This window comes from Stylophora pistillata, chromosome 13, assembly GCF_964205215.1.
Source record: "Stylophora pistillata chromosome 13, jaStyPist1.2, whole genome shotgun sequence".
In the NCBI taxonomy this organism is placed as follows: domain Eukaryota; kingdom Metazoa; phylum Cnidaria; class Anthozoa; order Scleractinia; family Pocilloporidae; genus Stylophora; species Stylophora pistillata.
The window spans coordinates 24983465-25004288 of record NC_142531.1 but is presented as its reverse complement, the minus strand read 5'-3'; the positions used below and the strand labels follow the sequence as shown (position 1 = coordinate 25004288).

The following is a 20824-nucleotide window of genomic DNA, read 5'->3' as shown; positions in this document are numbered from 1 at the left end:
TCTGTTACTCATGTTTGCTACCATACCATAAAAGTCGCAGGCAGACTGGGTTTAAATGGGTCATGGAAAACCTGGAATTCATCGAGTTCAACACTATCATTTTTCAAGGGTGGAATGCCATGGAAAATGACTGAAAGTGATATTTCTGAGAGCATAGCAAGAAATACCTTGACTGATCTTCTCTCTGTTTTGATACCACCACTTTACCTTTAGATCCCTGAGAGAGATAAGCATCTAGTTTCTCCTGATGAATCCAACATTTAAGGTTACGAGAATAAAGGAAATATTCTAACCAAACGCTTTGATTGCTACACAAATTCTCCTTCCCAGTACAAAGGATATGTATGGAGAAGAGTACAAAGGATAAAGATGCTGCTAGGGCATAAAGGTCATTGAAAGGCAGACAGTTTTATTAGTCTGCATGAGTATAGGCCCTGAAAGAAGGACCTCCACTACACACCATGTCTACTCTTGCAAGTGGTTAGCTCCCACAATAACATAGGTCAGGAGCCCATTACCAAGAGCTTCCATCTCAGTTGTACCCTTGAGTCAACCCTGTCCCGTATCATGCATTTTATTTTTAGAACTGAGATATTTGCGGGGGTTCTTTAATCTTTCTGCACTTTCCGCCACTATTGAAATAATTTCGTGCAGCCTGCAAGTGACGCAATAGAGATGTAACACAATAGAGACGACAGCTCTCTTATGATTGGCTATTATAAAAACACCTGCAAAAACCGCCGTGGGAGGTGCTTCTGAAAATAGAAAGATGTGGGACAGGGTTGGCTCAGAGGGTCAGTATGGAAGATGGAAGCTCCAGGTAATGGGTTCCTGCATAGGTGTGTTTGAAGGCTTTTAATTATTGTAGATTTTTCAAGTTGTCTCCCATTTGCAAAAATGTTTCCAAGGAAAACATCTCTCCAAGTTTGGGAAGGGATTGGACTTAATAATACCAGGGCAATTGGCACCAGAGAAATTTGCGTTTAATAAAAGATTTCGTATATGCAAGTGATATAATTTACAGTAAATTACAACATACACAAATCTAAAACTTTTCTTAATGACAAAACTCAGCCAGCCTGGCTACAGTGGAGACAATTAAGAAAAATTCAATGTGTTGAACAAATGGTTTAGGAATGAACTTTGATTGCTATCAATGAATAAACATGCTGTGCAACTCTTACATAATATCTAAATCACTATTCATGGTCAAGAAGCTAGGAAAACAGCCCTTGAACTGAAAACAAGAGAAATTGAAATCAAAATTAGCTGATTTATCATATGACCCCTGCTGCCCCAAGCACACTTTAATTGAATAATCCTTGACAAAAAATCTCCTAAGAGGGGCGAACGCAATGGCATGAACAAAGGCAGGAAAAGGTGTACAGCCCCATGAAATGCCAGAAGACAAAGAGCATTATAGTGATAATTGACTGAGTAGGGTTTGGGCAGACAGGAAAATATTTTTTGCTATTGAAGTACAGACCTTCCTGCACTTGGTATACATAATTACAATGACCTTGAACTAATAATTTTTTTTTTCATTTCCAGCCTTCCCACTCAGTCTATAAAGTTCATGTTAGTGAAAGCCTTGAAAATTTTCACTTATGCGACCACTTTTAGTTTTAGGACCAAGCTTGTCACAACATGCCTTTAACAAATCTACATATTTAACTTGCTTGGACTTTTTCTGCATCACAACACTTTTGGATCATATTTCACACTCCTCCTTGGAAATGGTAATTTCAGAAGTTGCACATTATTTTTCATGAAGTAAACAAAGAAGAAAAGTTAGGAAGTGTTTCCCAGAAAACCTAAATTTACAAGCTTTGAACTTCGTTTAAATATTGATCAGAAGTTAACAGCAAAATGCTGAATTCCCTTCTAACCAGTTGTGGTTAAAGATAGTAGGTAACACCTACTCAAGTTTCAAAATCACAATAAATTAACGCCCTATCCTAAGTTAAACTGTTAAGTATCATAGCCTAACGGTAAACTAAAGATAACTTATGAGAACAGAGATTTTATCACATGGAAAACTACACGAAGCTATGTTTCTATACAGTTGAATGACGTCAGTATTTTCAAAGCTCTACTTTGATTCCTTTCTGATCTGTTCAACAGGTATTGTGTGTTTAAACCTTACACTCTCGGAGTGATCACACTTGAACTTCTCCTCACATTATCAAGACAACTTCAGGCAGAACAGTAATGAGAATTGAGAAAAATCATCAACACAGGGATCTTATCTGATCTAACAAAGTTCATAAACAATGTATGGAAAACAGTGTGGAAAACTGGTATACAGATCTTATGAGCAAAAGGGTTTAAGTCTGTGCTTATTTCTCCATAAGAAATACAATGACTGCTGTCACATAATTCACTCCACTTACAATTCTATGTCAACTCCGAAAGTATGAGAAAACGAAAATTGAGTAATTATTTCAATAAATTAATCCTCTAACTGTGTGACTAATAGGCAAGACTGATATAAAATTATTATAATTCCTGCTAATCGTTATATACAGTGTAGTTTATAGTTGATCGGCTGTGGTGGCAGCACACAGCTTCAGAGAAAATAGTCTGGTTGGGGCTTTTTGGCAATGGTTGGCATACCTCTCACCTCCTGTAGAGTAAAAAAAGGATAATCAAAATAAAACAATGTTTCTGCCCTAAAATGCAGATATGCATGAGATTTCCTAACCCAAAGAGATGGAGAATTTCAATCAAATAAGCATATGAAATTTTTATTTAAATGTTAGTTGCTGCACTAGATTTCACAACTTTTCTATACTATCACTGCACCTAGCTGTTTGTTTTGTTACTGATACATTTCACACCATAATAAAATCTATGATGGATTTCTTTCCCCATGTGAAATACAGACCTGTTTACTTTTAAAATAAAATTATATGTCTCCCCAAGATAACCTTTGTCATTGATATTTAATACTTACCTGAGGGGCTGCTTCAAATATTGTGAATTCTCTTTTTAAATGCTCATCCAGTTCTAATATTGCTGCAACATTCCCACACCTTCAAGAAAATGATAATTTCAATTTTTCCCCTGAATACACAACTACAGTTTCATTCAAGAAAACAAGTGTCAGTAGTTGTTAAGTATGTTCATGTTAACCTGTCATGTTGGTGTGACAACTATCTGATTTTTTACTCCCAATGACAATTGATTAAGCTGTTACAGTGACTGTTTGAAAATCTTCCACTTTTAAAGACACTTTAAAAGTGTACATATACTGGTAATCTACCGCTATACTGGTAATCTACTGTTATACTGGTAATCTACTGCTAATAATACATTGTCAGCCCTCACAAATTTTTCCTCTCTCATTTCTCTTATTTACCTCCAATCATTCATCACTCATTGTTTTTTTTACTACTGCCGATGAAAGTATAACTTTTTCCTCTTTAATTGTGTTGAAACTTGCTAAAAACTGATTAACTATTATGAATAAACTCATTTTGTTTCCAATGTGCATCCGTCATTTTAATTCAATTGTCAAGACAAAAAATTGTTGCCCGCCCATGATGACTTACAGGCACTACCTATGTCCTATACCTGTAGCAATAGTTTGGAGCTGACCAAACAGTGAGGACTGTCTCATTAAAATGCCACTTGTATCCTTCCATTACCAACTGATGAGCTCGACAGATCAAGTCAATGTCATTTGCCGCATTAAACTAAACAAAGAGAAGTTGATCAGATGAATAATAAAAAACATTGACAGAGCAATTAACTACTGGTACAAATCTCACAAGATTAACCTGTAATCGAACAACAACAAACATATGAAACATATGAGTGAACTGCGGTTATGAGACGTATATAAGAACGATCCTTCGCAGTAAAGCACTATTTGAGCAATAGTGGAAATCAGACCTGAAAAAAATTTCAGGCCTGTACGGGATTCGAACCACTGACCTCTGCGATACTAGTGCAGCGCTCTACCAATTGAGCTAACAAGCCAACTGGGAGCAGGCCATCAAATTAATTCGACATAAACCCGTAGATGATAAATCGAACAACAACAAACATATGAAACATATGAGTGAACTGCGGTTATGAGACGTATATAAGAACGATCCTTCGCAGTAAAGCACTATTTGAGCAATAGTGGAAATCAGACCTGAAAAAAATTTCAGGCCTGTACGGGATTCGAACCACTGACCTCTGCGATACTAGTGCAGCGCTCTACCAATTGAGCTAACAAGCCAACTGGGAGCAGGCCATCAAATTAATTCGACATAAACCCGTAGATGATAAATCGAACAACAACAAACATATGAAACATATGAGTGAACTGCGGTTATGAGACGTATATAAGAACGATCCTTCGCAGTAAAGCACTATTTGAGCAATAGTGGAAATCAGACCTGAAAAAAATTTCAGGCCTGTACGGGATTCGAACCACTGACCTCTGCGATACTAGTGCAGCGCTCTACCAATTGAGCTAACAAGCCAACTGGGAGCAGGCCATCAAATTAATTCGACATAAACCCGTAGATGATAAATCGAACAACAACAAACATATGAAACATATGAGTGAACTGCGGTTATGAGACGTATATAAGAACGATCCTTCGCAGTAAAGCACTATTTGAGCAATAGTGGAAATCAGACCTGAAAAAAATTTCAGGCCTGTACGGGATTCGAACCACTGACCTCTGCGATACTAGTGCAGCGCTCTACCAATTGAGCTAACAAGCCAACTGGGAGCAGGCCATCAAATTAATTCGACATAAACCCGTAGATGATAAATCGAACAACAACAAACATATGAAACATATGAGTGAACTGCGGTTATGAGATTCGTTCTTATATACGTCTCATAACCGCAGTTCACTCATATGTTTCATATGTTTGTTGTTGTTCGATTTATCATCTACGGGTTTATGTCGAATTAATTTGATGGCCTGCTCCCAGTTGGCTTGTTAGCTCAATTGGTAGAGCGCTGCACTAGTATCGCAGAGGTCAGTGGTTCGAATCCCGTACAGGCCTGAAATTTTTTTCAGGTCTGATTTCCACTATTGCTCAAATAGTGCTTTACTGCGAAGGATCGTTCTTATATACGTCTCATAACCGCAGTTCACTCATATGTTTCATATGTTTGTTGTTGTTCGATTTATCATCTACGGGTTTATGTCGAATTAATTTGATGGCCTGCTCCCAGTTGGCTTGTTAGCTCAATTGGTAGAGCGCTGCACTAGTATCGCAGAGGTCAGTGGTTCGAATCCCGTACAGGCCTGAAATTTTTTTCAGGTCTGATTTCCACTATTGCTCAAATAGTGCTTTACTGCGAAGGATCGTTCTTATATACGTCTCATAACCGCAGTTCACTCATATGTTTCATATGTTTGTTGTTGTTCGATTTATCATCTACGGGTTTATGTCGAATTAATTTGATGGCCTGCTCCCAGTTGGCTTGTTAGCTCAATTGGTAGAGCGCTGCACTAGTATCGCAGAGGTCAGTGGTTCGAATCCCGTACAGGCCTGAAATTTTTTTTCAGGTCTGATTTCCACTATTGCTCAAATAGTGCTTTACTGCGAAGGATCGTTCTTATATACGTCTCATAACCGCAGTTCACTCATATGTTTCATATGTTTGTTGTTGTTCGATTTATCATCTACGGGTTTATGTCGAATTAATTTGATGGCCTGCTCCCAGTTGGCTTGTTAGCTCAATTGGTAGAGCGCTGCACTAGTATCGCAGAGGTCAGTGGTTCGAATCCCGTACAGGCCTGAAATTTTTTTCAGGTCTGATTTCCACTATTGCTCAAATAGTGCTTTACTGCGAAGGATCGTTCTTATATACATTAACCTGTAATGTTTGAAAGTAAACAGTGAGCTTAGAAATTCAGGGAAAGTTGAAAGATTTGATTTTATTACTATCCGTGATGATGCCCTCGACTGGCAAAAGCTGAAATTTTCAAACTTTAATTTTAACTGTAGCTTAAGGCCTCACTTAAATTCAAAGCTATCTTTTAAAATTCTACTGGAGGAACACCTGAAAAGATATTTGGTTATGTCTCTCTTACAGACAAAAGCTATTCATACATGTGAAGTGCCTCTAAAACCACTTTATGTTTCACTTATAAAGTCAGCACAACTCACACATGTTAAAGGTATATAAGGTTGGAAATTCACCATAACATAAGCATCACTTATTACAGTAACTGAGGCATTTAAGAAGTAAAAGGAAGGAAAACACAAATAGAACTACACTTAGGGCTAATGTACCTGAGTAACAACATCACTACCGAACAGATATCCAGCACCTCTAGGACTTACTCCCCAACCCTGTGTATCTGATGAAAGAAAGAAAAGCAACTTAAGTAAAAAAGATGAAAATAATAACTGAAGGAATGGCTGCGTGGAATGAAGCCCTGAGGCCCATCAGCTCATCAGTTTGTTTACTGTCTGTTATGTCACCCTTGTTTAATAAAGTCTAGTTACTAACTAACTTACTTTGGATAAAACATCCACTTCTCCTTCTGTTTTACAAAGGAACACAAAGCAATTTGGGAGGAGAATTTAGGAGCCTATCAGAAGTCACCTTAGGTTTTATTCCATGTACATGTGCCACTTCACTTATAATGACGATAACTATGCTTTTTTCAAGTATTCAAAGTTATTATTTATTGTTCAGTAGGCTGTATACATTCAAAATAAAACAAAAAAAAATTTCAGAAAGAGCAAGGTATACACTGCCAATACTGTGTAAAATGGTATCCAAAGGAAAAGATTAGAATGAATACCTTCTGGGTCTGACCAAAGTAAATCACACATGGGACCATCATGAGGAACTTCCTGCTTGCGGTCAATCGCCCTTATCTGGTGAAAAACTCAATGTCACTTTTCTGCAGTAAGGAAAATTTCTATAAAAAAAAAAACTAGAGTATGTAGATAATACTGATTTCATTATTACCTGATCTAAGGTAGTAATGGATGGAGAAAGACCACCATGAACACAAAAAATCTGAAAAAAATTAAAAGATGATTTCCATAAGATCATAGGAAAATACAATAAGTAGGTAAGGAACCTTACAAATTGTTTGACTATGTAAATGTAGATCAATAAAAACAGGGGAAAGTCCATAAGTGGCACTAAAATAAGAGACAATCTAACAAATGAACAAAAAGTTAATTTTAAACTATTTTAATAAGCTATAAAGAAGCACATGCACTATGGCTAGTAAAGAACGCACTCACCCTATCATCAATGATTGCCGACAAACTAAGATAGTCAAATATTTCTGTGCAATATCTCCAAACTGTTATTGAACCATATTTCTTTAAGCATTCATCATAGAACCCATAAACCTAAAGATACAATAAATTTGATGAAAGACAATGCATTTCACTGATTAATTGTTTGTTATTAAGCAAAAGCACTAAATTAGATTCACTGACAAATCTGAAAAAATTATAGTTGAAAGTTCATCATATGGTTTGATGATAATATCAATATTCAATGACAACAAACCTGTGTTATCTGCCTACTCTCATGGTTTCCTCTAATTAATGTTATTCTGTCGGGATATCGTACCTTCAAGAAGGAGAAACGTAGTCAATACTCTGTAAACTGTGATGTAATGACATCCTCTCTAAGAAACCAAATGAGATAATTGTTTTGAAATTTAAGCATTATTACTCACCTTTAAAGCTAAAAGTAATAGAAATGTTTCTACACTGTAAAATCCTCTGTCCACAAAGTCTCCCATAAAGAGGTAATTTGTGTCTGGCACATCACCTCCAACCTGTGACAAGAGACTCAGGTGTCACTTGTAATCTGCACATTTTCTACAAACTTTACTGACATGGCTAACATTGTATTTTTTGGCCAACTCCTTCAAAGCATCACACCACAGCCATAAAATGTTGTATCTTGTAGCACTCACATGAACACTGCCTGTACCTACATGTAACCCAGGTCTAAAAAGATTACAAAAGAACCGTGGGAATCCAACTCCCACCATCCATTACTGCTGTGGTTCTTAGACTAACATTCTTCAGTAAAATTATGAGTTTTAGTGACTTTACTACTGAATGGTCCATTAAATAAATGAAAAAAGATAGTAATAACAAAACGATGGCTTAAACGAAACAAAACAAAAGAAAAGAAAATTCAGGGAGATGTTAAAGTACCTCAGAGAAGGGAGGAATCTTCTTTATCAAAAATGATACATAATAGTTATAATAATAACAATCAAATAATAATGAAGATGACTTACAATTACACATTGCAAAGTCACTGCAGACAAACCTAGCTTTGATCATGCAGTTTAATGTGTTGAAAAAAATTAGAAAAAAAATCAGGGTTTTCCTGACCCTGCTGATGTTGAGTAATACCTTCATAGCTTTGATTAGCAAAACATCACAGTCATGCAATCAAAATTAAAAGGGTACCTTAAAGAGTTCCTTTAAGTCGTAAAATTGTCCATGAATGTCACCACATACCTGGCAAAAATACAAAACAAATGTTCTCAGCTGTGAATTCACTGCAGTAGTACTGGTGAAAATGTATGCATTATATTTATTGTGATTATTCAGTGATTCAGAACCAGGTTAACAAGAAACTCAACAAAGCCACATAACAGTAAGGTTAATATAAACAACTTTCCACAGACACTGGAAGTTGGTGAAAGGGTGTTATAATCAATTAAAACATGTAAATTGTGATAAACTTTGAGAAGACCATTATTATCCTTCATAACTGAACAACAACAAGCACTTACAGTCACTGGGGAATCCACCCTTTGGACATTTGATTCTTCTACAAGGATTTCCCTGTGATTGAAGTAAAAATTATTTGAGCCACACATGTACTTTCTAGGTAACCCAGTTCCTCTTTTTGTGTTGGAGATTGGTTTATTTTAAGATAAAAAAGAAAAAAATTATAAAAAGACATTTCACTTTCTAAGTTTAATTATAATAAACTTAATAACTAGCAAAATAAAACCGCCTACAGATGAAAGTAGGGGCAATAGACAGGTAGCTACCACAAGTTTCTGTAGTTGGCTGTTCAAGAAACTATTCAGTGAGTATTTGCTCACATAAGATGCTACCATCAATTCAGGAACAATAAATACAGCCTATAGCCTATTGTTTTGAGCAGTTTCAAACTTCTTGATATTACATGTTAAGTGTTTCTGAGGAGCTGAAAGTGAACATCAATATTCTAGCCCGGAGAGGGGTGGTCTTGTCTAGGACTCCCTCCTTCAACTCCTTTCCTCCCAAGATCTAATCATTAATTCTCAACACAGTCTACAATACGTTTCTTTCGATTCTAGATCTGAGAATTTGATGTGTGATCAAAGGAAACCAGCTCATCCATATTTTTCTTTCCTTCTTAGCACCTCTCTGCTTGATGTTAAACCTTTAAATCCCATTAGTGTTTAATATGAAACTTCTCCCTAAGATATCTAGACATTATGCGCCAAACTTGTAATGAGAATACTCAAACATATCAAGTATTACCCTGATCTAACACCAACTTCTTATTCCTTATTTGCAAGAAAATGTGCAGCAGTAAGAGGGGAGAATTGACAATTAGATATTGAGAGTTAAAGGGTATTAACTGGATATTGTCTGCAGAAATTCATCCTTACTCTCTCCTGGCCAAGAGAGTTAATTTGTAAGGGCATATAAACTTTCTGGAATCACATATAGACTAGTTTGATCGGCTGTTTCCGTGTATCACTCCCGTGGATCTCGTCTGAATTCTCTCCTTAATGAGGGCAAAAGGTTACAGGATGTAGGTCTGGAAACAAGTTCCAACATATAATCTGACCACTAGAAAAGTTACAAAGACTTTATTCCAAATTCAGGAAAAAATTCACCACTTATTTTCCTTTCCACTGCAAGCTGTTGCTACCACAAAGTTAGAAAGAAAATGAAATCACTGCAGCTTGTAGTTACACAAACCTCGCTTTAGCACACAACTGCTTTACTTCTTTCTCCGTGATAAGTTCGCATCGCCTCAACTTGTCAATTTGTCTGCAACAGAAATACGGTCCAAGAATGTTATCTTAATTGAGAAGCACTTCAAAACTTCCAGTGTAACGCGATGTGAGAGATCAAAGCGCTCTCGAAGACAGTACAATCCTGAAAATTACCGAAATACCTTATGAATATCGTGTAAACAAAATGTCGTTCACAAACGAAAGCTCACCTGTCTAGATCGCTGCAATCTGTCATTTTTTTATTTCACCTCTTTGTATAAGGTTCGTCGAATAACCTGACTGTGTTCTGGTTTCAGTCTGCTTAATTTGAAAAAGACTTCTCGTTGTCTTCGCCGATCCGGACAATTTCCTTGGTATCTTAAGAGTCTTGTGATCAACACGCTGAAATAAGGAACTATTGGAATTTTGATCGACAGAAGCAAGACGTTGATTACACTGAAAACTGCTTAAGTTTTCTCCGTTTCACTTGGAATTGGTTCACCGATATGCAACGAAAAAAAGCTGTCGACTTCGTGTTACGTATGGTAAAGCTTCATGGCCGTCATGTCATTCTAGGCTGCCGCGCGATCTGTAAGTCACGTGGTTATTACGAAACGCGCCATCTGTAGTGACGCTTTTGTTGGCGCGAAAACGGCATCAGAACCACCCATTCGTCCCAGTCAAACTTGTTTTTAACTGAATGAAAATCAGAAACAGAGAACTGAAACACGAAATTTTCTCTAGGCAGTGGCGGATCCAGGAGGAGGGTCTGTGGGGTCCGGATCCCCCCCCCCAACAGACCTGCCGCTTACAACTTTGAAATTGAAATTCTTACATCGGCAGGATCGAATATCACTTTTTAACTAGCTGATCTTTTTAATGAATCCAAGTGAACGGTAAGCGACCAAGGAATTATAACGTGCAACTGCGACTGGTGGGAGGGGGTGTGTGTGCGGGGGGAGGGGTGTGGGGGAGAAGTAATTTGCCTCAAAATAGTCCAACAGTCCTTTCTGAACCAAAGTTTGGACCCCCCCCCCCCAATCAAAAATTATTGGATCCGCCCCTGATATGATTCCAGTAATCGCGAACATTGTCGACTAACATCATCTTCATGTAAAGAAAAAATGTAAAGACTTAAAAAAACCGTGTTGGTCATGACAGCTGTAATACATGCCAGCTCATGCGTAAGCTTTGCTGTCAGCGGGATACCACCAAACATAGACTTCAAGAAGAGTGTGAAACAGAAGATTTCACGACGGTACTTGAAAATAGATCTCGAGGGCTTTCTACAAATCAATTAATTAAAAAAACATTTGGTTATCATCGCTCTTACTAAGCTAAGCACCATTACTCTTGAAAATTATCCAAATGTTGAGAGGGAGACATTTTATTGACAAATTTCAGTTACTCGTCGCGGGTTACACAATTTTTTTTCACTCTATCTGAAACTGATTCATGAAGTTATGGAATGGCTTCTAGTTTTCTAAACAAGTTATCCCTGTTCAGGGCCGGTCTAGGGTTTTGAGTTTTTTCGGCTGTCCCTGGTCTTTTGTTATCGGGTCTGGGGTTTTGAGTTTTTTCGGCTGTCCCTGGTCTTTTGTTATCCGGTCTGGGGTTTTGAGTTTTTTCCGTTGTCCCTCGTCTTTTGTTATCCGGTCTGGGGTTTTGAGTTTTTTCCGTTGTCCCTGGTCTTTTGTTATCCGGTCTTGGGTTTTGAGTTTTTTCGGCTGTCCCTGGTCTTTTGTTATCCGGTCTAGGGTTTTGAGTTTTTTCCGTTGTCCCTGGTCTTTTGTTATCCGGTCTGGGGTTTTGAGCTTTTTCCGTTGTCCCTGGTCTTTTGTTATCCGGTCTGGGGTTTTGAGTTTTTTCCGTTGTCCCTGGTCTTTTGTTATCCAGTCTGGGGTTTTGAGTTTTTTCGGCTGTCCCTGGTCTTTTGTTATCCGGTCTGGGGTTTTGAGTTTTTTCCGTTGTCCCTCGTCTTTTGTTATCCGGTCCGGGGTTTTGAGTTTTTTCCGTTGTCCCTGGTCTTTTGTTATCCGGTCTGGGGTTTTGAGTTTTTTCCGTTGTCCCTGGTCTTTTGTTATCCGGTCTGGGGTTTTGAGTTTTTTCCGTTGTCCCTGGTCTTTTGTTATCCGGTCTGGGGTTTTGAGTTTATTCGGCTGTCCCTGGTCTTTTGTTATCCGGTCTGGGGTTTTGAGTTTTTTCCGTTGTCCCTGGTCTTTTGTTATCCTGTCTGGGGTTTTGAGTTTTTTCGGCTGTCCCTGGTCTTTTGTTATCCGGTCTGGGGTTTTGAGTTTTTTCCGTTGTCCCTGGTCTTTTGTTATCCTGTCTGGGGTTTTGAGTTTTTTCGGCTGTCCCTGGTCTTTTGTTATCCGGTCTGGGGTTTTGAGTTTTTTCCGTTGTCCCTCGTCTTTTGTTATCCGGTCTGGGGTTTTGAGTTTTTTCCGTTGTCCCTGGTCTTTTGTTATCCGGTCTGGGGTTCTGAGTTTTTTCGGCTGTCCCTGGTCTTTTGTTATCCGGTCTGGGGTTTTGAGTTTTTTCCGTTGTCCCTGGTCTTTTGTTATCCGGTCTGGGGTTTTGAGTTTTTTCCGTTGTCCCTGGTCTTTTGTTATCCGGTCTGGGGTTTTGAGTTTTTTCCGTTGTCCCTGGTCTTTTGTTATCCGGTCTGGGGTTTTGAGTTTTTTCCGTTGTCCCTGGTCTTTTGTTATCCGGTCTGGGGTTTTGAGTTTTTTCCGTTGTCCCTCGTCTTTTGTTATCCGGTCTGGGGTTTTGAGTTTTTTCCGTTGTCCCTGGTCTTTTGTTATCCGGTCTGGGGTTTTGAGTTTTTTCCGTTGTCCCTGGTCTTTTGTTATCCGGTCTGGGGTTTTGAGTTTTTTCCGTTGTCCCTGGTCTTTTGTTATCCGGTCTGGGGTTTTGAGTTTTTTCGGCTGTCCCTGGTCTTTTGTTATCCGGTCTGGGGTTTTGAGTTTTTTCCGTTGTCCCTCGTCTTTTGTTATCCGGTCTGGGGTTTTGAGTTTTTTCGGCTGTCCCTGGTCTTTTGTTATCCGGTCTGGGGTTTTGAGTTTTTTCCGTTGTCCCTGGTCTTTTGTTATCCGGTATATAGTGCTCTGTTGTCAAGTCTCTCATTTTCACACATTTTCGCTAATTCCTATACAAACTCAAATTGTAAGAATTTTAGGAATTTGGTCTTCAACGTTTCACAATTTTCAAAAACATTGGTACCACATTAGGAAAAAAAGAAATATCAGTATATACAGTATCCCAAAACTCCATAGCTGATAACTGATCAAAATTTTAGAGTAAGAGACAACTATCATTTGTATCCTCCGATCTGTCATCTGATTCTGTATCCGTAGATTATCGGGAAAAAGCGATAGTCTTACGCTGATATCTTTGCACTTCATCTTGAATCGCTTGGGCAAGTCGATTGAAATCCCACTTGTCTGGATGATGGCTGCTTATTAAGAAGATGTCCTCTTCGCGACAAATACCCTCTCCACCCAGATTTACCAAACAGTCGCACCGGATTTTCTCCAACACGGCAGCTTCGCTGAAAGATCTTTTTCGTTTCTCAGCTCGAATGACTTCATCGACTTTTGTGCGAATGAAAAAAAAAGGATTTCCCATTCTTACGAATCTCTTTTACTAATTCTCTGCCACTGTTGGTAACTCGATGGCATAAAAAAATAAGGAACGTATCATAATGCAGTAAATGGTTTGAACCCGAGGGTAACATGTGAAGGTATAGTCTGATCGTCCGGGTGAGTGTAGTCCTGAGAAGGACTGTTGTCGGTGGTAGTGACTGACGTTTCGACAACCTGTGCGGAAGTCATCATCAGAGTCAAGTCGAACGTATCATATTTATCCAGCTGTACTTTGTAGCGGTACGTTTCCAGGTCAGTGAAATATGGATTTTCAATTCCAGGTAATTCCCAAAACTTTATGTTTGGATCAGCTGGGTAATTATAGCATGTGGGCGCTTTGGCACAATCGACGATGTCAACAGGGGCAGCACCATAATCATCGTCACAAAGCCTAGAAAATGGAACAAACGTCTTTCCATTACCATTCTTTTTGTAATGGTAATTGAACTGAGTAGAGCGCAATTTGGTGTACACTCGGAAACAATTGGATCAAGATAATTAGATAGGATAAAAAGGAAAAAAAATCGAGCTGCAAAACTTTACTGTATCACGACTGACAAAGTAACCCAGCTATAGGGAGCAACTGGCTCTTGATGCCCGCTTTGTAGATCGGGATAAGGGCAAAAGCAAAGTTACTGAAGTACTTGAAGATTTGTTGTACAATTTCAGGCACCAGCTGCAATTGAGAAAAGAGCACAAATGCCCAAAGACGGCTCTACACTCACAATAGAGCCAGCATGGCTCGAGAAAGATCTCTTTGCTTTGGTTAATGCACATTCACTACAATATAAACGTCAAACTAGGCGAGGTGGTAAATTTTTTGGCTCAAAAGCATCAAGGAGGCTTGAGCTTGGCATACTATTCAAAGATTAAGCCCAAAATCCATTTCGACTGAGCAATTCTTCTTCGTTGTAACGACCTTTAAAACGAACGAAATGCAGTTTGAAACGAACCAATTTTCAAAACTTCCCAGGGGAGCATGTCTCCGGACACACATACAATCTCGAGCCCCCGATCCTCGTAACTTCGCGCCTTCGGCCCTAGCTCTCGCGAAAAAAAAACCTGTCTATAGGTCTTCGCTGTTCTGTGGCGTTACCAATAAACTAAAAGCTCGTAGTTTACCGTTAACGTGATCTTAGAAATAACATAAACTAACAAAAGAGAAGTACTTACCCCTGTATAGCGTTGATAAAAGTCGATTTTCCAGCTCCTGCTATGCCAGTAACTCCTACGTGAACTTCCATTTTCCACCGGCTCTCCAACCACATACATCCTCTCGGTGACATCCGGGGATCCTCCCATCAGTCGATCTTTAGGACAACGTATGGCTCTCTCGCTGCAGATATCTAGACGATGTAAAAAGACGTTCCTCGTTCAACCAGCTCTCACGCCACATTCTCTCGGTAATATCCGGGTCCTCCCGTCCCGATCTCTGTGATAAGTTTAGGGTCTCTCGCCGATACCTTGGCAATGCGTCAAGAATCGCTCGGGTAAGTCGACCAAAATCCCACTTGCCTGGATGATGGTTGCTTATCAGGAAGATGTGGTCTTCACTGCATATAGGTTTGCCAGCCTCGTCAACCAGGTTTTCCATACAATTGCGCCGAAATTTCTGCAACATAGCAGCTTCACTGAAAGATTTCTTTCGCTTCTCAGCTCGCACATTTTCATCAATTTTTGTGCGAATGAAAAAGAATGACTTTCCCTGTTTCTTGATTTCTTTGGCCAATATGATGTCGTTCTCGGTAAATCGGCTGCTTGAAAAAATGAGGAATGTATGATACTTGCCGAGCTGTACTTTGTCGCGGTACGTTTCTAGGTCAGGGTACATTGGAGTTCCTATTCCTGGTAGATCCCAAAACTTTATTTTTGGATTTTTTGGGTGATTAAAGGATGTGGGCTCTTTGGTGCAGTCAATGACGTCAACTGGGGCTGCACCGTCAGCATCGTCATCAAGCCTAGAAGTAGAATAAACGATTTAATTTTTTCATTAATTTTCCATTTTCGTGAAATCTCTCCTATTACCATCGGAAAATACTAATTTCAAAATCAATCTTTCATGAATCAATTTTAGCACTTTTGCGAAAAGTCTCCTTGTATGCTTTTTGAGTCGACGGTAAAATTTCCAACATACTTATATAACATTTACATCGCGCTCAAGAAAAACGGGACTCTGTAAAAACACGGTTGAGTGCGGATGGTAAACTTCATCATCCGCGCTCGACCGTGTTTTTGGCAGAACGTGTGGACATGATGAAGTATTCGTAACCAAATTTGAAGGCGACTTCGCTTAGAGGAGCCCTGAATTAGAGAAGAATGGGCCAAAATTGGCTAACTAGGCTTCGTAAAACTCACTTTTCCGAGTATTGGAAGTGTTTGCTTCTAAATCATCAACGCACGGCTTTTGTTAAACATGTATCTACAATTTGCACCTAAAATGAGCGATTTTCACGAAGCAGAAGTATTATCCTTTTGGACTTGAAATACACCGAATTCGGGCATTTTTAGTGTGGAAGTCATTTTCGAGAGTGATTTTCTGAAAACCCTTACCACCCTTGAATAATCCCTCTCAGGTGGTGTGTTCACTATGATTGGGTTGTATTGTGGTAGAGTTATTTGATGGTGGTGAAAGTGACAGAAATCGACAGATCATTTCCTTAAAGAAACTAGGCCGTTTCTTTTTCCTTTCACCATAGGTAAATGTAATTGGATCTACATCGAATGTGTGGAAGTATTTTTTTGTACGTATTTGTCGCGTATTCAGTTGGTATTCAAAGACAAACGTAATCACTGCTTTTTCAGCATGTAATTTGAGACCGGTTTTCAAAGTCTAATTTGATGTACGTCGTAGTTTGAAGCTTTTAAAAGAATTAAATGGCCACTTTGATCCTTCTTTAAGATTCTGACCAAATGCTCTCCAACGCTCTGCAATAGTACTCGTGTTTTATGCATTTTTGGTGCTAGTTTTTGAGACCAGTTATGGTCGCTAAAAGGCGTAATGTGTCAGTGTTAAGTGTATTGCTTTACAGAGCTTTACTTATTCTATATCGGCATACTCAGTCGTGTTGTAAATCTACTCTCCTAACTAAAAGCAAACCAACTAATAGCTAGTATTGTATGGAAAATGGACTATCTTTATCACTGAGGGAAGGATAGCTGAACTAGAGCAAGGGAAGGACCTTGCGCAAGGTGACGCGCCGGGTAAGCTGGAAAGCAAATGGCAGTCGACCGCTGATAAGTTTTGATTGGCCTGAGCGACTCCTGCCACTCGCTAGCGATTTGAAATATTTTGCTTTCGAAGTTTAGCTATTACCAGGATATCTTAGTTTTAATTACTTTCCTTTGCGATGTCATAATAGAATTAGTTTTAAGATATCATTTCCCCATCTGTACGTTCTTCAGGTTTGGCATGAGATTGTGATACAAAAGGCAATATCTTATTTTGTGCACTATATACTTTGTGTCAGTTTAAGTAACCTTTCGCTTCCACATAAAATAACTCCAGAAAACCTTGAGCGTGACTAATTCGTTCCCCAGAGGCGTAATGCTTCTCCTTTTACGAATCCCATATTTACGCCTAGTGGATAACATGGAAAAAGTTCGCATTAGAACGCCTCTGTCTCTTTGTAGTGTGTTTGTAGGTCAACGGTCGATCCCTGTCAGTAAAGAACTCGCGTCTAAGACTAGGTTTACACTAGAGGAAATTGTTCCGGATTCGTGATGAATCCGAAACGTTTTAGTACCGGATTCATTCTGCCGTTTACACGAAAGTGGACGGAGCCGAAATAAAACCTTCCCGGTTTGGTCGTGTCTCCGGAGATTTTGAAACCGGAATTTAAAGTGGGAACTTTGAATCCGATAACTTTTGAATCCGGAAAGTTTTGTCCTGTAACCGCTTTTTTTTCTCGAGTCCAGATATTATTTCCACCTGCAATCTTTTGAGTTTGCGGTGAAACCAAAATGGATCTAGTGCTAACATTGCTGGTGGTCTCCGGTTGCCTAATCTTGTTGCAGGTTCAGGCGATAAGTTTTATCATGTGTACCGCAGTATTTCTGAAGAAACGCAAATTATTATTGAAAGGAAGTTTGACGTCAGCCACACTTAATCGCCGACGACGTAGACTGCTTGGCATCTGTCCAACTCACATTTGCCTCAGTGGCATCTGGATCTACTCTAGCCTTTTTTGGGGGGAGGCATTTTCACTTTGTCGATCGAACGACGAAACAACACTGGGCTTGGTAACCATTCCATTTCGAATGTTCCCGGAGTCGTCGTTGTGTGTAAACGGTCAGGAATCCGAATATCCTTTCAGTGTAAACGCCTACGAATCCGAACACTCCAAAATTGATGAATCCGGAAACATTTACGAATCCGGAAAACTCTTCTCTAGTGTAAACCTAGTCTAAGACTAGGTTGATGAATCCGAAACGTTTTAGTACCGGATTCATTCTGCCGTTTACACGAAAGTGGACGAATCCGAAATAAAACCTTCCCGGTTTGGTCGTGTCTCCGGAGATTTTGAATCCGGAATTTAAAGTGGGAACTTTGACTAGGTTTACACTAGAGGAAATTGTTCCGGATTCGTGATGAATCCCAAACGTTTTAGTACCGGATTCATTCTGCCGTTTACACGAAAGTGGACGAATCCGAAATAAAACCTTCCCGGTTTCGTCGTGTCTCCGGAGATTTTGAATCCGGAATTTAGGCTAGGTTTACACTAGAGGAGAGTTTTCCAGATTCGTAAATGTTTACGGATTCATCAATTTTGAGTATTGGGATTCGTGGGCGTTGACACTGAAAGGCTGTTCGGATTCCTGACCGTCTACACACGACGACAACTCCGGTTTTTTTTTTTTTTCTGATTTTCTGTCAACTAGGGACCTAAGATCTTCACAAAGTTCCATAAAGGTAGGGTGGGACATTCAAAATTTTCTCTCCACTCGCTAGCTACGGTGACATTTTCCATCATATTGTCTCACGAGGCACTTGTTGGAGCTGGCCTAACCCAAAACCGTCTCGGTCTTCGATCCTGCCATCCACGTCGTCGGCGATTAAGTGTGGCTGACGTTAAACTTCCTTGCAATAATAATTTGCGTTTCCTCAGAAATACTGTGGTACACATGATAACATTTATCGCCTGAACCTGCAACAAGATTAGGCAACCGGAGACCGCCAGCAATGTTAGCACCAGATCCTCCATTTTGGTTTCACCGCAAACTCAAAAGATTGCAGGCGGAAATAATATCCGGATTCGAGAAAAAAAGCGGTTACACGACAAAACTTTCCAGATTCAAAAGTTATCGGATTCAAAGTTCCCACTTTAAATTCCGGATTCAAAATGTCAGGAGACACGACCAAACCGGGGAGTTTTTATTTCGGATTCGTCCACTTTCGTGTAAACGGCAACATCAATCCGGTACTAAAACGTTTCGGATGCATCATGAATCCGGAACAATTTCCTCTAGTGTAAACCCTGTCTTAAAGTGGGAACTTTGAATCCGATAACTTTTGAATCCGGAAAGTTTTGTCCTCTAACCGCTTTTTTCCTCGAATCCAGATATTATTTCCACCTGCAATCAATTGAGTTTGCGGTGAAACCAAAATGGATCTAGTGCTAACATTGCTGGTGGTCTCCGGTTGCCTAATCTTGTTGCAGGTTCAGGCGATAAGTATTTCTGAAGAAACGCAAATTATTATTGAAAGGAAGTTTAACGTCAGCCACACTTAATCGCCGACGACGTAGACTGCTTGGCATCTGTCCAACTCAAATTTGCCTCAGTGGCATCTGGATCTACTCTAGCCTTTTTTGGGGGAGGCATTTTCACTTTGTCGATCGAAAAACGAAACATCACTGGGCTTGGTAACCATTCCATTTCGAATGTTCCCGGAGTTGTCGTTGTGTGTAAACGGTCAGGAATCCGAATATCCTTTCAGTGTAAATGCCTACGAATCCGAATACTCCAAAATTGATGAATCCGGAAACATTTACGAATCCGGAAAACTCTCCTCTAGCGTAAACCTAGTCTAAGAATGTAATTTTTGACTTTAGTGTTATTCATACAGCCATCGGCTGCGAGTGTAACTGCTGCCATTTGTTTATAGATTCTTAGGCAAGACTGCAGTTTCGATTCCTTTTTCAATGTCGTCACTTTCCTCCTAATGACGAATTCGTCACTGAAGAATGGCTGCGGTTGCGCTGGCCCGTCGACGCTTTTTAATTTTCGAAGGAATGGCAACAGACAGTGAATCGTCATTACATTCCATGTCTATTCGTGCTATTCTCACAGCCACCAAAGATGTTCACTCGATCACGACAGGATGTAAAAGACTAACTTTTCTTTTACCGCCACGATGCAACGCGATCAGAGTGCGCACACCGCCTTGGTCCCTCTTCCGTGTTGAGAGTGAAATGCAAATCGAAAACGAAAGAAAGAGGGATGTTAAGATTCTTAACGCTTATTCACTGCAAATTCAGCTGAATGACAACAAACCGTTCTTTCGTGCAGCGTTAGCACGAAACTAAAAAATCGTAGTTGAATGTTTACGTAAATTTGATGACCCAGATTAACCGCCATAGCGCTCAAGGAAAATTGGCGTTGCGAGCTTTAGTCCTTTATTACTCTCACCTGTTTCACTGGTTTCACAAACGAGTCTACCTACCCCCGTATCGCATTGATAAAACTCGATTTTCCAGCTCCTGCGTCGCCAGTAACTCCAATCTCTACCATCAGGTCCTTTCTAACCTGCAACATCTTCAGTTGAAGTATTCTGCAATTTTCGCTCAATCACTCTCTTCAAAATGCCCTTCAATCTCTTTTAAGCGTTTCCTTCAGTACTCCTAGTCGGTGATTGAGTTGTAAAAGTCGGCTATAGCGATCGATCAGTTGGTAATTGCAAGGGAAATCTTGTGCTCAACTGGTGTAACCGGGTTCGGAGGACTAGTGATCCGGTGTGTTGTGGGAAACTTCCGGCTTCATAGCGTATGGCACTCCCAAACAGCTGATTGGTAAATTTGAATACGGACCGAAAAGATGAAAAAGTGATACTAAATTTCTGCGAAGATATGGATCAAGATCTTCTCGTTTAGTTATCTCTTCGATCCCATCGCTCGAGACTATCATTAGTCTAGATTATTTGGGTAGGGAAAAACCTACGGCACAGTAGTTTTGATTTCTTTTTAGAGAATGGCTAGCGTGACACTTGAAAAAGTAACATCTACA

At 39.6% G+C, this 20824-nt stretch overlaps 3 protein-coding genes across 3 annotated transcripts; all 3 read right to left on the bottom strand.

The window, feature by feature from the left end:
* Nucleotides 1-966: 966 nt before the first annotated feature.
* On the bottom strand, nt 967-10538 carry LOC111326107 (serine/threonine-protein phosphatase 4 catalytic subunit B). The gene is made up of 13 exons (XM_022930041.2): nt 10190-10538; nt 9943-10014; nt 8754-8805; nt 8425-8475; nt 7674-7775; nt 7502-7564; nt 7228-7338; nt 6944-6994; nt 6774-6849; nt 6256-6323; nt 3577-3698; nt 2957-3035; nt 967-2626 (listed from the first exon to the last, which is right to left on the bottom strand). Exons 1-13 carry the CDS (start codon nt 10213-10215, stop codon nt 2570-2572), a joined length of 930 nt encoding a protein of 309 aa, XP_022785776.1. The 5' UTR covers nt 10216-10538; the 3' UTR covers nt 967-2569.
* A 2403-nt stretch (nt 10539-12941) lies between these two features.
* LOC148718281 (T-cell-specific guanine nucleotide triphosphate-binding protein 2-like) lies at nt 12942-14902 on the bottom strand. The gene is made up of 2 exons (XM_088742816.1): nt 14777-14902; nt 12942-13994 (listed from the first exon to the last, which is right to left on the bottom strand). Exons 1-2 carry the CDS (start codon nt 14887-14889, stop codon nt 13658-13660), a joined length of 450 nt encoding a protein of 149 aa, XP_088598942.1. The 5' UTR covers nt 14890-14902; the 3' UTR covers nt 12942-13657.
* A 13-nt stretch (nt 14903-14915) lies between these two features.
* On the bottom strand, nt 14916-20724 carry LOC111326156 (T-cell-specific guanine nucleotide triphosphate-binding protein 2). The gene is made up of 2 exons (XM_022930095.2): nt 20265-20724; nt 14916-15561 (listed from the first exon to the last, which is right to left on the bottom strand). The coding sequence occupies exons 1-2, from the start codon at nt 20354-20356 to the stop codon at nt 14916-14918; spliced, it is 738 nt and encodes a 245-aa protein (XP_022785830.2). The 5' UTR covers nt 20357-20724.
* Between the last annotated feature and the right edge of the window lie 100 nt (nt 20725-20824).

Coding starts and splice junctions, on each gene's coding strand:
- LOC111326107 (XM_022930041.2), bottom strand. CDS start 10,215: ATGACAGATTGCAGCGATCTAGACAG. Junction 8,806..9,942: donor CAGTTGTGTGCTAAAGCGAG/GTTTGTGTAACT, acceptor CTTCAATCACAG/GGAAATCCTTGTAGAAGAAT. Junction 8,476..8,753: donor GGGTGGATTCCCCAGTGACT/GTAAGTGCTTGT, acceptor TATTTTTGCCAG/GTATGTGGTGACATTCATGG.
- LOC148718281 (XM_088742816.1), bottom strand. CDS start 14,889: ATGTCACCGAGAGGATGTATGTGGTTGGAGAGCCGGTGGAAAATGGAA. Junction 13,995..14,776: donor TTTATCAACGCTATACAGGG/GTAAGTACTTCT, acceptor TCCATTTTCTAG/GCTTTGTGACGATGATTATG.
- LOC111326156 (XM_022930095.2), bottom strand. CDS start 20,356: ATGTTGCAGGTTAGAAAGGACCTGATGGTAGAGATTGGAGTTACTGGC. Junction 15,562..20,264: donor TTTATCAATGCGATACGGGG/GTAGGTAGACTC, acceptor TTCTACTTCTAG/GCTTGATGACGATGCTGACG.